The 14897-nt window shown below is 37.6% G+C and overlaps 1 protein-coding gene across 1 annotated transcript in view; it reads right to left on the bottom strand.

The window, feature by feature from the left end:
- IL1RAPL1 (interleukin 1 receptor accessory protein-like 1) overlaps window positions 1-14897 on the bottom strand; it is a 1809453-nt gene that overhangs the window by 753994 nt on the left and 1040562 nt on the right. The window contains exon 4 of the mRNA XM_006835561.1: window positions 5397-5583. Coding sequence (XP_006835624.1) covers window positions 5397-5583 — 187 coding nt within the window. The remainder of the gene's footprint in view (window positions 1-5396; window positions 5584-14897) is intronic.

Below are 14897 nucleotides of genomic sequence, written 5' to 3' on the forward strand. Positions count from 1 at the left end.
TGTACAGGGCTTCCGAGGAGCAGCTGGTGAGCTTGAACCACCGACCTTGCAGTTCAAATGGATTTTTGTTCTGGTGCATTAACCCACAGTGCCAAACCAGGACTCCTTTTCACCCTGGAGGGACTCAAAGTTCTTTTTGTTGTTCTTTGACTTTTGGGAACAAAACAAAGCTAAAGGTGAAAGATCAGGCCTGGAGGGTAGATGGCATAAGAGTTTCCACTCAGATTCTCCAAGGAGAGCCCTTGTTATCCTCCTGAATGATCAGGTGCATTGTTGTTGTTATTAGGTTCCATTGAATCAGTAGAGACTCACAGTAACCTTATGAACAACAACGAAATGATGCCTGGTCCTGCAACAATCTCAAAATTGGTGCAATGCTTTAGCCTATTGTTGCTGCCACTGTAACACTAGCTTTTTTTTTTTTTTTAATGTTTATTGTGAATTATGTGATAGTTTATAGATCGTATATCATTACACTGCCTTGGTTACAATCCCCTCCATGAATCATTAACCAACCAAATAGTACACCCTGCAAGCCCTGGTGGTCAGCACACAGCTCTTCTCTTTCTCTAGGTTTAGCGTTCACAGCGCTCCATCTCTCCATCTCTCCATGTCATCATCTCTGCCTCCATCTCTGGCATCACTGTTTCTCTGGGTAGGGTCCCACATTCTGCTCTTCTTTCTTGATTGTCCCAGGGCCCTCTGCTCCAGGACGGCAAAGTCAACGACTCCCCTCTTTTTGCTACAAAAGTCCACCTTTACATTTCCAACCCTCACACTCAGTCCTGATAGTAATTATTCACTATTGTACCACATGAGTTCTATCCACATCTCTCATCAGTCCCGCGCATGCTTCTTTTTATGTCTCTTGACCGGTACAGTTAAATCTACTTACACTCAGTGTAATTACCAATAGGTATGGATTGGATTGTTGTCATTTTTCTGTGTGTTTTTTCTCAGGTGTTGCAGGATTTCTTGTTCCACATAATTTTCTATGTTGAGTTCATTTTGTTTGTGGGTTTTGTTGTCATATATTCATTTCTGTTGTGGTAACGTGTACTAAAATTTTGTGATTTTCCTCTTATTTTATTTCATGTGCAGGTGTATCAAATTTCTTTGTGGTTACCCTGTAATTTATGATTTTTTTGTGTGCTTACAATAGTCTCTTTTATCCAAAAATTTACTTGACTTCCTTGCCACTTGGAAGTTTTGTATCTACCCTCTTTTTGCTTTGTTGTTGACTTCATTATACATTGATATCTCTGATTTCCTATTTTCAGTCATGTAGGTTTGTTTTACTATACATACGTCTATATCTGGATCAAGTTCTGGGTGGTGTTGTCATGAATGATAATCTCAGGTTGCTATCTGCTGTTGTTGGTTTCCAGTCCATAGAACACCCTTTAGCATAATTTATAAAGTTGATTTGGTAATTACAAATTCCTTTAATTTGTGTTTATCAGAAAATGTCCTAATTTCGCAGTTGTAATTGAAGGACAGTTTTGCTGAGAATATGATTCTTGGTTTGCAAACTTTCTTTTAGAGTTTTGTATATGCCATTCCATTGCCTTCTTGCCAGCATGGTTTCTTCTGAGAAGTCAGAGCTTAATCTTATTGGTTCTCCTTTGTAGGTAACTTTTCATTTTTCCTTTGCTGCCCTCAGGATTCTTTCCTTATCTTTGATTTTGGAAATTTTGATTATGATATATCTTGGTGATTTTCTTTTGGGATCGGTCCTGTTTGGGGTTCGTTCAGCTTCCTGTATACTTATCTTCTCATCATTCACAATGGTAGGTAAGTTTTTTGTTTTGTTTTTTCTCTAAAATCTCCAACAATTTTCTCTGTGCTTATCTCTTCCTGTTCTGCAATTCTAATCACCTATAAGTTGTACCTCGTAATGATGTCCTCTATAACTCTTAGGCTTTCTCCAGATTTTTTCATTCTTTTTTTCTGATAGGTCTTCTAGCATATTAGTATTGAGCTATTTCTCTTCAAGCTCACTAATTCAGTCTTCGATTGCTTCACATGTACTCTTTTGCCATTTCAATGTATTGTCCATTTCTGAGATCTTAGTATTAATCTTCAAGAATTCTAATTGCAGGTTTTGTATTGTTTCAAATTTTGCATTAATTTTGTCTGCTTTTGTAGTGTTTTCCTGATTTCTTCTACAGTTTTTATTGTGTTTGCGTTGCTTTCCTGGCTCTTTCTATTGATCCTTTGAAGGTATGTAATTATCATTGTTTTCAATTCTTTCTCAGATCCATTGACTTTACTTCCTCAGAAACATTTTCTGTCTCTACATCTTGGTCATTTGTTTGAGTAATTCTCTCTTGTTTCTTCGTGTGAACTAAAATTGTCTGTTGTTTCCAGGGTATTTTGATATCGTCATACTTATAAACACAAACAGTGCAATTGTTGGACCTAGAGGGGACAAATCTCTGGAAACCTCCTGAAAATCAAGGAGTGAATGAGGTGGTTGTGGAAAGGATGTGCAGAGTTCCTGGTTCTACATGGTGTTTCTATTGGTCTCAGCTACCTATGTTCAATTCAGAAGTAGTTCGTGGGGGTCCTTGATAGGGTTGGTTTCAGTGTCAGTTAGGACCACAGGGTGGCTGGGGAAGTGTGACTAGTTAAATGCTTGTCTGGTGGCTCTGCAGATCTGTAGGTCTGGAGCTGAGCCCACCTAATTCCAGGCACCAAAGTGGTGCAGCTGGCCCCCACCTCATGCTGGCTCTAAAGTTCTAGTGAGCAGGGTATATGCTGGGAGTGGATGAGGGTGGAAGCTGGCTATACTTCTGGTCACAAGGGGAGCATGGGGAGAAAGAGGAAATCACAAATTTTCTGTGAGAATCTTCTATTCCAAGTCTCCCTCCAATGCCAAAGCTGCTCACAAGATGGTCAGGCTGTGCCTGGCAGGTTGTTCACCACCAGTCAATGTTCCTTTTTGGTCATGCCTGCTCAGCCTCTCCTCCCAGAAAGCACTCCATGCACCTCTCTAACCTTTCTTCTGAACTTCAGGGTGCCATAATTTACATTGGTGTCTATTTTATTTTGTCTCTCATATCTTTACTTACTGTGGAGTTCGAGTGTAGCACAGTAGGGTAAGCATTTGATGTCAAGGTTGGTTTGAACCACAAGGTTGGCAGTTTAAACACACCAGCTGCTCCCTGGAATCCCTATACAGAGTCACTCTGAGTCAGAACCAACTTGACACAATTTAGCAACAACAATCATCTTTGTTGTAGAAGGTCCAGGTAGTTCATCTGCCTAGTCCACTCGCCATATTGCTGCAAGTCGCAATTCACGATTTTCTTAAAACCTCTTCTTAATGAGTAGTTATCCTGTGTCCTTTAAGAAAACCTATCAGGATTATCTCTTTAGAATTCCAAAATCTATGCATCATGCCCTTTAGAACTGGCCCATCTGGCTTGTATTTCAGTTGCCCAGCAAATCCCCTGGGAAGTCACTATTTTGATTAGATTTTTTTTAACATATTCCAATGATACAAAGATAAGTGGATTACTGTGAGAACTTGTTGGCAGCCATCTGCTGATCACAGAGAAATGTTTATAGACGTTTTGTTTGGAATAAGCCTGTGCATGCATGAAATGGAACTGTAGTAGCAACACTTTTTGACTTACCCTCATATTTTGTATCTAGAAGGCAAGACATACCTCTGCAAAAATCATCTGAAAATTTATAAGACTTTTAAATGACACACATACTGTATCCCACTAGCGATAGGGTCTTTATCAGCTCAGGTCAAAATGTTTGTTTTGATGCTGGAAATACCTCAAGATCAATGAGAAATCTATAATTTTCTTAAATTGAGAGAGAGAGAGAGCTTATGAGCATGTGTATTTAGTCTCTTATTTCTCAGCCATTTGGATATGCTATTTGCAAAAAATGGAAAATTTCAACTCTCTTAAGATCAACTAATTAATGAATGACTATAAAATTCCTTATTTATAAGGTGACTGGCTACATATGAGGGTTAGCAAATACTCGTTCTTTGAGGTCTGGGGTCAAATTCCCTCAACAACTCTCTCCTTTGAAGGAGTCATCAGGGAAGGTTTGCTGCCTGTGAAAGGCAGACAAGTCACAGAGAATCAAGGGTAGGAAATACTCAAGCAATTTACAAAGAGCAACATAGAAAGAAAAGAAAACACATAAAAATTCCAGGAACAGAAAGTAAGAAATATATGAGTCTTGGTGTGGGGCTATGGGTTAATGTGTCCAACTGCGAAATCATTTGAACTGCAAGGTAGGAGGTTCAAGCTCACCAACTGCCCCTTGGAAATCCTATACACGGTCGCTATGGGTCGGAAATTATTTGACGGCATTTAACAGCAACAAAAATATATATACATATAAACGGTTTCCTTGATCTTCTGAACACAAAATTCACTAATATAAAAAATCAAAATTAAGTCTTCGAAAAGGGCATTGTTGATTTTTGCAAAATCCTATAAGTAAATAAAAGTTCTTGCTTTTTGTTTAATTTTTAATTTTTTTTTTTTAATCCATGAGGACTCACACTATATATTCTGACTTTTCTGGATCATGTTAGTAAGAGAACCCATTTCTTTAATTCCTGCTTCCAGTCAACTGTACAATGCAATTTTACACTAGGAATTTTTGAACCATGGGTAAAATATTCTGTAGATATGGTCATAGCATCAAAATAACAACAGTATATGTGTGTGTCTGTATACACTTTATATTCTTGAGTATTTTCAATAATAACATTTTCTTTCATTTATGCCAAAGAGTATGTTCAAATCAGGAACTTCAGTAAAAGTAAATGAATTGTTGTAAAGAAGACAGGTTAAATGACTCTCCTCCAATCTAAACTTTCTTCTGATTTGTGAACAAAGTTACTCTAACACTATTTTTATACTGACATGCATTTTACTTAGTAGTTAAATCTTTAGAATGTGGGCCTTTATCGATAAGTATTAGAATATGAACAAAGATACATGCAGTAAACAGAACATTCAAATAACAATTATAGTACCATTTTATTTAGAGGCAAACCAATCTTTTTCCTCTTTGTATGGGGACATTTTATATGGTTAACATGAAGGTCCTTGAAATTAATGTTCAATGTATTTTACCTCTTGGAATTATTAATTCAGACAAATAGACATTAAAGAATCATCAATATAAACAACAACAACACACACAAAGGTTATTATAATGGACTATCAATACATGTTGACAAGAATTTGTCAGTCACAGGTTTAAAGACCTTAATGATCATAAAAATTTGCTTTATTTTAAGAAGGAAAATTTGAACTGTATATCACACCCATTTAAAAATTGTATCCAACTTTCCATAGAATAAGAGGCACACTCATCTTTTCACAGGCAATAAAATCATCCAACATCCATACCTTGTACCACAGGATTTCAGGTTCTCGAGCTGGTAGTAAAAAATCCTCGATGTCACGGCATGGGATTTCCTTGCTTTTGCTAAGTTCAGCTTTTTCAAAGTACTTCATCTTAGAATTGTAGCAGAGCCCAGTGTCATTTTCGCCCACTGTCAGTGAGATGGACACTTTCATACAGTAAGTGGAGTTTCTGGAACAAAGCATAATAAATATGGTGGCCGGGTGAGAATCAAAAAGCAACTGCTGCCAAGGGAGCATGACTAATTCATTCCAAATAAAAGCAAAAATTCCATTTTGTGAACTCAACTTATTCCACAAGGCTCTTTTCTCAACCAGCTAAACAACACTTGATCCAGTGAAACCAACTATACATTTTTGTTTGTTTGTTTGCTGGGGTGGAAAAAAAAATGTTTTGTGTTCTATATAGAGCTGGCTTTAAAAAATGTTCAATCGATATTTTTGTATCTAGAAAAATACAAGAAATAAAGGACTATTTACATTCAGAAAGGAAATCAAGTGTGTGAGTTTGCTAACATTGGTAAACTTAAAAGAGATATAAAAATAATTGAAAAAATATTATGCATAAGAGTAGGAATAAGGATGCTCAATTCTTAATAGTAGTAACTGTCTTGATAGGTGTAGAGATTATCATTGTGTCCTGGAAGAAAATCATCATGCATGAAATAATTCATAAGTCACCATCTTTACTCTTTTTTCCATATATATTTGGGTTAGAACCTGGAGTTGTAAGAACACTGAAGCATTATTGTATTATGCAAGGAAAACACCATCTTGATAGGAAGATTTTAAAGAACTAGATCATTAAATCAATGGCTCATTTTTTATCCTTGTTGGTTCTTAAGTCAAGTTTACAACATTGAATAAGTGAGAAGAGAAATGATGTTCAGAAAGCCTTATGGGAGAGATAGGGCCAAAGGAAGTTTCCATGTAAATTAATCAATTTTTGATTGTTTCCAAACATTCAATAAGCATCTATAGTCTGTTAGGCACAGTGTTAGACCCTGAGACTACAGAGAAGACTAAAGCATGAGATCCAAATTTTAGCAGAAAACGTCTGATTTGGTAAACATTCAAATGTGCAATTATGTACTCAGCCATCAAAGTGTTGAAATCTCACTGCAGAATATCTCTGCAACTCTGGGCAATTTGTTTGAATCCCTTTGAATGTCAAGTTTGGCTCAGGGGCAAAATTTGTACATTTGTACATTTAACCCCTCCTAGGAGCTCTGGTAGTGTAGTGGTTACGAATCAGGCTGTGAATCTTAAGGCCAGCAGTTCGAAATTACCAGCTGCTCTGCGGGAGAAAAATGAGGCGTTCTGCTCCCGTAAAGATGTACAGCCTGGGAAACCCTGTACAGGGTCGCTATGGGTCAGAACCAACTCGATGGCACTTAACAACAGCAACAAGGTCCTCAGGGGAGTCATGGTGTGGCACTGTAGGATCACTACTGGACTGCTACCCACCAGTCACTCCTCAGAAACCCTATACAGGATGACTATGAGTCAGAACCAGCTTGAAGGTAACTTGGATGGATTTGAGTTAATAATAACACACCAAAATTTTTGGCACTAATGATGGATTTCTTTTAACATAAAGGTGTGTGGAAAATAAAAATATATATATCTATTTGGGAGAGAGAAAACCTGTTTTCCTGTGTGGAAGGTTCAAAATTAGAATTTACTCATTTATTTTAAAAGAAGCATTATTTTACTTAAGTTAATAGCATGTCTTCAGAAACGTTTCAAGAAAATATTCCAGTTTTGGAATAGTACTAATATTCATATTCAGTGTTCCTTTGATCTGTTTGAACAAAAGCCTCTTAGTCTATGTACAGGTTCCTCATGATTACTATTAAGTGTTATGGAATACTTGTTTTCTGCAATGTTGTCCACAGCTTGTCATGATCCACACAATCGAAAGCCTTTGTGTAGTCAATAAAGCATAGGTAAACATTTTTCTAATAGTCTCTGCTTTCAGCCAAGATCCATCGGACATCAGCAATGATATCCCTCATTCCACGGCCTCTTCTGAATTCGGCTTGAGCCTCTGGAAGTTCTCTGTCAATTATAATTGCAGCTGTATTATCTCAAGAAAATGTTTACTAGCATACGATATTAATAATATTTTCTGATGATTTCCATATTCTGATGGGTGACCTCTGTTTGAAATGGGCAAAAATAATGGATCTCTTCCACTCAGTTGGCCAGGTAGTTGTCTTCCAAAATATCTTGGCATAGATGAGTGAACGCTTCCAGAGCTGCATCAGAATGTGCAAAGATTTCAACTTATATTTCATCAGTTCCCAGTGCCTTGTTCTTTTCCAATGCCTTCAATGCACCTTGAACTTCTCCCTTTGGCTCTGTGTATTCCCTCCATCTTCTTTTGATGTTTTCTGCATCATTCAATATTTTGACAATAGAATCCTTCAATACGGCAAGCCAAGGCCTTTATTTTTTCTTCATTTCCCACATTTTGAGAAATGTTGAGCATATGCTTCTTTTTTGGCTTACAAACTCTAGGTCTTTGCGTATTGTGTTATAATATTTGACTTTGTCTTCTGGAGCTGACCTTTGAAATTGTCAGTTCAGCTCTTGTACTCATTTCTTCTATTTGCTTTAGCATCTCTACGCTGGAAAGGAATTTGCAGAGTCTCTTCTGACATTCATTTTGGGCTTTTCTTTTGTTTCTTTCCTGTCCTCTTAATGACCTTTTCTGTTCTTCCTGTATGATGTTGCTGATGTCATCCCACAACTCATCTGCTCTTCGGTTTTTAGGATCTAATGCATAAAATCTGTTCTTCAGATGATCTCTAAATTCAGGTGGGATATATTCAAGGCAATATTTTGGCTCTTATGGATTTGTTCCAATTTTCGTCAGCTTCAGCCTGAAGTTGCATATGAGCACTCCATGGTCTGTTCCACAGCCTGGCCCTGGCCTTGTTTTGGCTGTTGATATGGAGCTTTTTCTATATCTCTTTCCACAGATGTACTCAGTTTGATTTCTGTGTATTCCCTCTGGTGAAGTCCATTTGTATGGTCATCTTTTATGTTGTTTAAGAAAGGTATTTGCAATGAAGACATTTTTGGTCTTGCCAAACCCTCTCCAGTGACTGAGCCATAGTCTAAATGGCTAAATCATTTGTCATCACACTCAACTCTACTTTCACATGGCAGCTCTTCCCCAGTATTATTTGGCTGTCTTCCAATCTGAAAGGCTCAGATATCTGACAATATTCTGACAATATCTGACAATATTCTGGAACTCTTCATCCTGTCTAAATATTAAATATTCTGGTGCTGACAGCGTTTCACTGCTATTCATAAGCTTCTCAGTGACTAAATATTCGGAAGTAGTCTGTCATTCCTTCTTACTAATCTGTCTTCATCTGGAAACTCAGCTGAAGTCTGTCCACTGTGGGTGATTTTGCTGGTATTTCGAAAACCTGTGCCTTCCAGAATCACAGCAACATACAAGCCACCACAGTACAACAAACTCATAGGCAAGTGGTGTTATGATGCTTTAGAATTCTTCAAGAAAAGGGACCTTTCTAAGAAATATGTCTGTGAATTTTAATTTTGAAACTTCAATATTAATCTTTTAAATTCATTAGTCTGAGTAAGTTTTTTGGTTTTTCTTTCTGTCTTGTAGAACTGATTGTTGTATCATACCTTTTTGTACTGAATAGGAAACAGCTTTTGCTTAGCTTTGGTTTTTAAAACAGGGTCCAGTTAAGAGCAAGAACCCCAAAGTCCAACTACTATAGTTCAAAGTCCAGTTCAATTGATCATTATATTTTTGACAACTGGGGTAAGTTCCTTGACTATTTTAGCTTTCTATTTCCTCAGTTGTATAAGGAGAAAGTAGTAGCACAGGAGTCATAGGACCTTTATGGGAATCAAATTCACAAAAACAGGCAATGAGCTTAGAACAGTGTTTGTCTGAGTGAACATGCCGTCTTAGGTCGTATTATTAATACTTCCCTGTATTTCTGTTTTGTTGTATTTTCATTTTGCAGTATGACCTATGTTTATTCAGAAAGTGATTTAGATAATGTCATCTTGATGACATCTTTAGTTCTTTGGTGTCAAATTTGTGTGAAGTACAAGAACGATAATATGTCTTTATACTTGCCATGGGGTATATCTCAGGGGGCTACACAAGAATGACTAAACTTAAGGAATAATACGAACTCTCTACCTTAGCCCCTCTTCCATCTTTTCTATAAATGCAACTGACAACTAATCATCAGAATGTGGCTCCAGCTGAGCACATCAAGGAAGTCTTATTTTCCTGACTTTTATTCCCTAGCTTTGTAAGGTGACTGCTGATTTACAACTGTCTGGCCATGTCTGGAATTCCAGACTCCCCAGGATAACGGTATTTTCAAATTACCTTCGGTGGTTTAATACTTGTTTACTGTTTTCGTTCATGAGGAGGTGATTTAAAATGCAAAAATAAAGCCACATTCGAAGAATGCTATAAACCTACTTACTAAGAAGAGCTAACAGGAAGTAGGCAACTTGTGACACATTGGTAAACATATCATACCCCTGGGAGGCATTTACACAATCTCAAAACAGAGTACAATCCACAGTCATCACACTTGTGGTATGATGATGAACCTCTCTGTAGTCAGGGAAATTATACAGAACGGGTAACAAGAATACCCTTATCATACTTACGATACAATCATCCACATATATTTACTGGGCTTCTTTTGTTTTTAACAGATGGGCTACTGTCTAGGCAAAATGTTAAATCTTGACTTCTAGCATTATTGTTTATAAAATTAAAATAGAGAGACAAGATATACATGTATGTTTAAAAAAAAACACAGAATTGTTGATAATCAGAAGTCAAATGTCAATTGTTCTTTCTAACGAAGAAAGAAAATATTGTGGTGTACTGAATTTCTTAATATGCTAATCATCGTCTTGTTATGATTAAGTGGGACTATGCAAAAAAAAAAAGTATATGGAAAGCCTGACTAATAATACAAATAAGACACTTGGCACATTTGTGAAGGTGCAACCATGCAAATAAGGTATATGGAACCCTAACAAGGAGACTGGTCTGATTGGCCATACTACTAGGCTTAAAATGAGTTAACTCAGAGGCAGGAAGTTGGACTTCACAATCACTAAGAAGAAGACTCAGGAGTGGGTCCAAGCTCCTTTCACATAGAACCTCCTAGACCCAAGAGATAATGAGAGAGAGCTGTAACACCAGAGATGGCCTGAGACAGCAAGAAACCATGGAAGAGAAATGACGGCAGAAGAAACAGGAGCTGGGTGCAAGGTGGTACATAACTTTTCACACCAATTGAGCAAAGTGACAACAGTGGTCGAGCTTAACCATGAAGCGAGAGAGCTGAGTGTCTTTGGTCAGAAGGCTTCCTGGTTGAGAGCGATGCCCCCAGATACTTGTCGATAGAGCAAGTTTTGCAGACCTTCACAATGCCAGAGAACTGAACACCTTTGAGAAGAGATTTACTAGTGGTGTGAGGTGAATTCTCTGTGACCACTGAAACAAATTACTGAATCCAGCAAAAGAGTAAAGAATGCGGGCGAGAAGATGACGGGTGTCAGAAATGGTAGAAAATGTTGGAGGGTGGGGTAACTTTGACCTCCACTTCATAGAAATAAATCTTGGACTGTTGATGCTGATGATTCTCCCTGCTTGTGAAGTTAGAGGAGGTCAGAAGATACCATGCTGCCTGTTTTATAGTTGATATTGTTTGAAGACATAGATGACAATTTGGGAGATGTAGTAGCAACCTCCATAGACTCAAGCGTGGCAACAATAATGAGGTTGGCTCAGGACCAGGCAATATTTAGTTCTGCTGTGCATAGGGTGCTTTAGAATTCTTAAAGAAAAGGGACCTTTCTAAGAAATATGTCTGTGAATTTTAATTTTGAAACTTCAATATTAATCTTTTAAATTCATTAGTCTTAGTAAGTTTTTTGTTTTTTAATCAGAAGTGATGAAGTTTAGAACACACCCTATAGCTATAGGGTGTCATTAACATAACAAAGACATGCTTATTTGTAATGATTTAGTAGTTAGGGGAGCTCTAGTGACACTTTGGTTAAGCACTCAGCCACTGCAGGATGCAACATTCTGCTTCCATAAGAAGGTACAGCCTTGGAAACACTATTGGACAATTCTACCCAATCCTATAGGGTCACTGTGAGTTGGAATCAACTTGAAAACCATGGGGTTTTGGCTGTTGTTGAAGTTAAGTTGGAACCGACTCATAGCTACCCTGTACAGGATTTCCAAGGAGCGGCTGGTTAGTTTGAAGTACCAACCTTGGGTTCAGAAGACCAGTGCTTATTGTAGAATGCCACACCTGGACTATGGGTTTTAGATAGGGGTTAGGAATCCAGCATTTGTTTTGTTATTGTTGTTTAAATGCTGGTGCGTTTGAACCACCAGCTTTGCTATTAAAACCGACCTTGCAGTCTAGGGGTTGTCCTTCATTGCCATAAACACTTATTTAGAGGTGACTGAATTCATTCTATAGGAATTTATATGTCCTAATCCAGTACTAATTATTCCCAGTAACATGTAGAAGAGACCAGTAAGAAATTAGGAGATCTGAGTTCTAGTCTCATTTCTTTCACTAATCTGATAGTAGAACTTGAACAAGTCATTATCTTCTTAAGGTTTGGGGTCCCTCTGCTGTAGCGTCAGGATGTTGGAAGCTGTAATTTTTGTTCCAAGTTGTTTGTATAATATATTGTGCTGTATCACCTATGCCAAAGAAAACTTGTAGTTGTTAGGTGCCACCGACCTTATGGTTCAAACCCTACTTGTGGTCCAGTGCTTTATGGCACAGCATCACACCAAGACTCTGGGACAATCTATATCATATTCTGCCATTCTCCAGAAGACCTCATCCATTTTAAAGTGTCAAATAATATCAAACTAGGGACTAATGGTGGGTACCCTTCGTTTGTTTTAAGCAATGCTATAGATGTGTGGCACTGTGTGCTAATGTGCTGGACTACAATGTTGGTATGAACCACAAGGTCGGTGATTCAAACTCACTTGTGGCTCCTCAGTAACCTTGTACAGGTCGCTATGGGTTAGAGTGGACTTACGGCACTTAATAGTAACAATAGATGGTTTTCAACAAGAGTAACTATAACATTGTTCAAAACACATGAAAATTACTCATCATAAGCCCTAGGATTGATATTATTTGAAACTTTCAAATGGATGAGGTCTTTTGGAATAGCAGAATCTAATTAATATGGACATTTTTGAAAATGTACGCTGAGAACAAATATCCCTCAAAAACAAAAATACAACAACAAATAATTAGGGCTAAAAGAGAGCCATCAGGAGGCCTTAAGGAAATGTCATGACTTATTAAGATATGTTTGCTGAAGGCTCTCCTTCAACTCTAAGCAAGGTCAGAAGTTCAAACCCACTAGCCATTCCTTGGCAATCCTATACAGGGTAGCTATGAGTTGGAAATGATTTGAAGGCACTTAACAACTACTATGTAAATATATATATATGTTCATCTTTTTCATATATATGTATATATATGTCAGTTCTGACTCATAGAATATATATATATATATATATACATATACATACACACACACTCACATATGCATGCGTACATACACATATGAGAGAGATTCTGAAAGTACGTAGAAAAATGGAATGAAAGATAATGAAAAATTTCCATGTACTTTTTAAAGTCCCCTCGTAATATATTTGTAAAAGGATTGATTACTGACTAAGAGAATTGCCTTGGGTCCAAACTTACAAAGGAGAAAAAAATAATCACATCTCATATACAATACAGGAGTCCTAATGGTGCACTGTGAGTTAATGTGCTGAACAGCAAAGTCGGTTTGAATTGAAAGGTCGGTGGCTCAAGCTCATCAGAAGCTTCTCGGAAACCCTATACAGGGTCACTATGGTTCGTTACTGACTTAACGGCACTTAACAACAACAACAATATACAATACAAATACTGGGAACAACAAGGAACAAATATACGACACAGAAATGAAACACAAATAAGTATCTCCATTAAGTGCAGGCTCTGGATGTCAGTACAGCATATTGAAGTCCTCCATAGGCTTCTCTGCAGTGCATTGCTTTGAAATGAACGGTAATTCTGGAGCGGCATGCAAGAGAACTCGCAGAGATTTAAATATTTATCTTTTATAGGATGACTACATGACACAACTGCAGGTCAAGGTATGAGAATTTGGGTACTTCAGGCTAGAAGTTTTGTATATACCCAATTAGCTGATAAAATATAATAAAAACCATGTCACAATTTCAATTATTCTCTACTGATGCCCTTATGCATGCTAATGTGTAGTGTTCAGTACCTCATTCTTCCTCTAACGGAATTAGTAGCTGCATGATCGCTAACTGTATTCTCTAACAGTATCACGAATCATGACCTGTATATTATATTGATGCTCATGTTCCCATGGGAAAGAATACCGCGTCCTTAATGTTGGGCAATGTCTTCCTACTATATGGAGTATTGTGTAAGAAAGTTAGGGTTTAGACCAGTGCTCTTACAGGACTAACTTGCTCTGTGCTTTTGTTTTCTAAGATTTACTCTGTTGTTAAATGCCGTTGAGTTGGTACTGATTCACAGCAACCTATGTATTGGGTTTCCGAGGAGCAGCTTGTGGGTTTGAACTACAGACCTTGTGGTTTGCAATCCAGCACCACACTAGGAGATTTACTCTAACCATTCTTTAATCATTTTTTGAGTCACATTCGTTCCTTCTTTATGAAAGTAAATGTACAGAATATTTCTGAAGCGTCACAAATGTTTGGGTTCTGAAACGAGGTACTGACATTTCAAGTTGCTTCTTGGTAACCCTAAGTCGCTATGAATCAGAACCGACTTGAAGGCACTTAACATCAACAACAACAACAGATTCTAACAGGGAATACTGGTGTGGGGCTGGAAGATGAGCACCGGATTCCTACCAGCCAAGCCTTAGAAATCCTATACAGGGTCACTATGAGTTGGACCAGACTCAAAGGCAGTACACAACAGCACAGAACTATCTGGAAAATTGTTCTTTTAAACCTAGATTTGAATACAAAGTGAGGGGAGATGCACAATAACACCCAAACTTGCAGATAGTACCCATCTGACCTAACCTCCATGGCTTGATAATCAGAACTCAACTAAAGAAAGATAAAAAAAATTTTAAAAAGAACAATTTTTTCATAACGGAAACAAGGGTAAATTGCAACAATTTGATGAACTTGACCTATACTCATGGAGGCAGTAACTCTAAATATCATCAGAAAGGGAAGGAGTCTTCACATCAAGTATCAATGCTATCCCCTCTGTATCCAGAGTAGGTAGGGATGGGCAATGTAGATATAGGCTACCTAAAATGAGGGGGTGATAAAGGCACAAAGTGACTAGCTTACAAAGTTTCAAGAGGGAGATTAGGTTAAGAGTGTGTGGGGGAAGA

Source organism: Chrysochloris asiatica, unplaced genomic scaffold, assembly GCF_000296735.1.
Source record: "Chrysochloris asiatica unplaced genomic scaffold, ChrAsi1.0 scaffold00018, whole genome shotgun sequence".
Lineage (NCBI taxonomy): Eukaryota > Metazoa > Chordata > Mammalia > Afrosoricida > Chrysochloridae > Chrysochloris > Chrysochloris asiatica.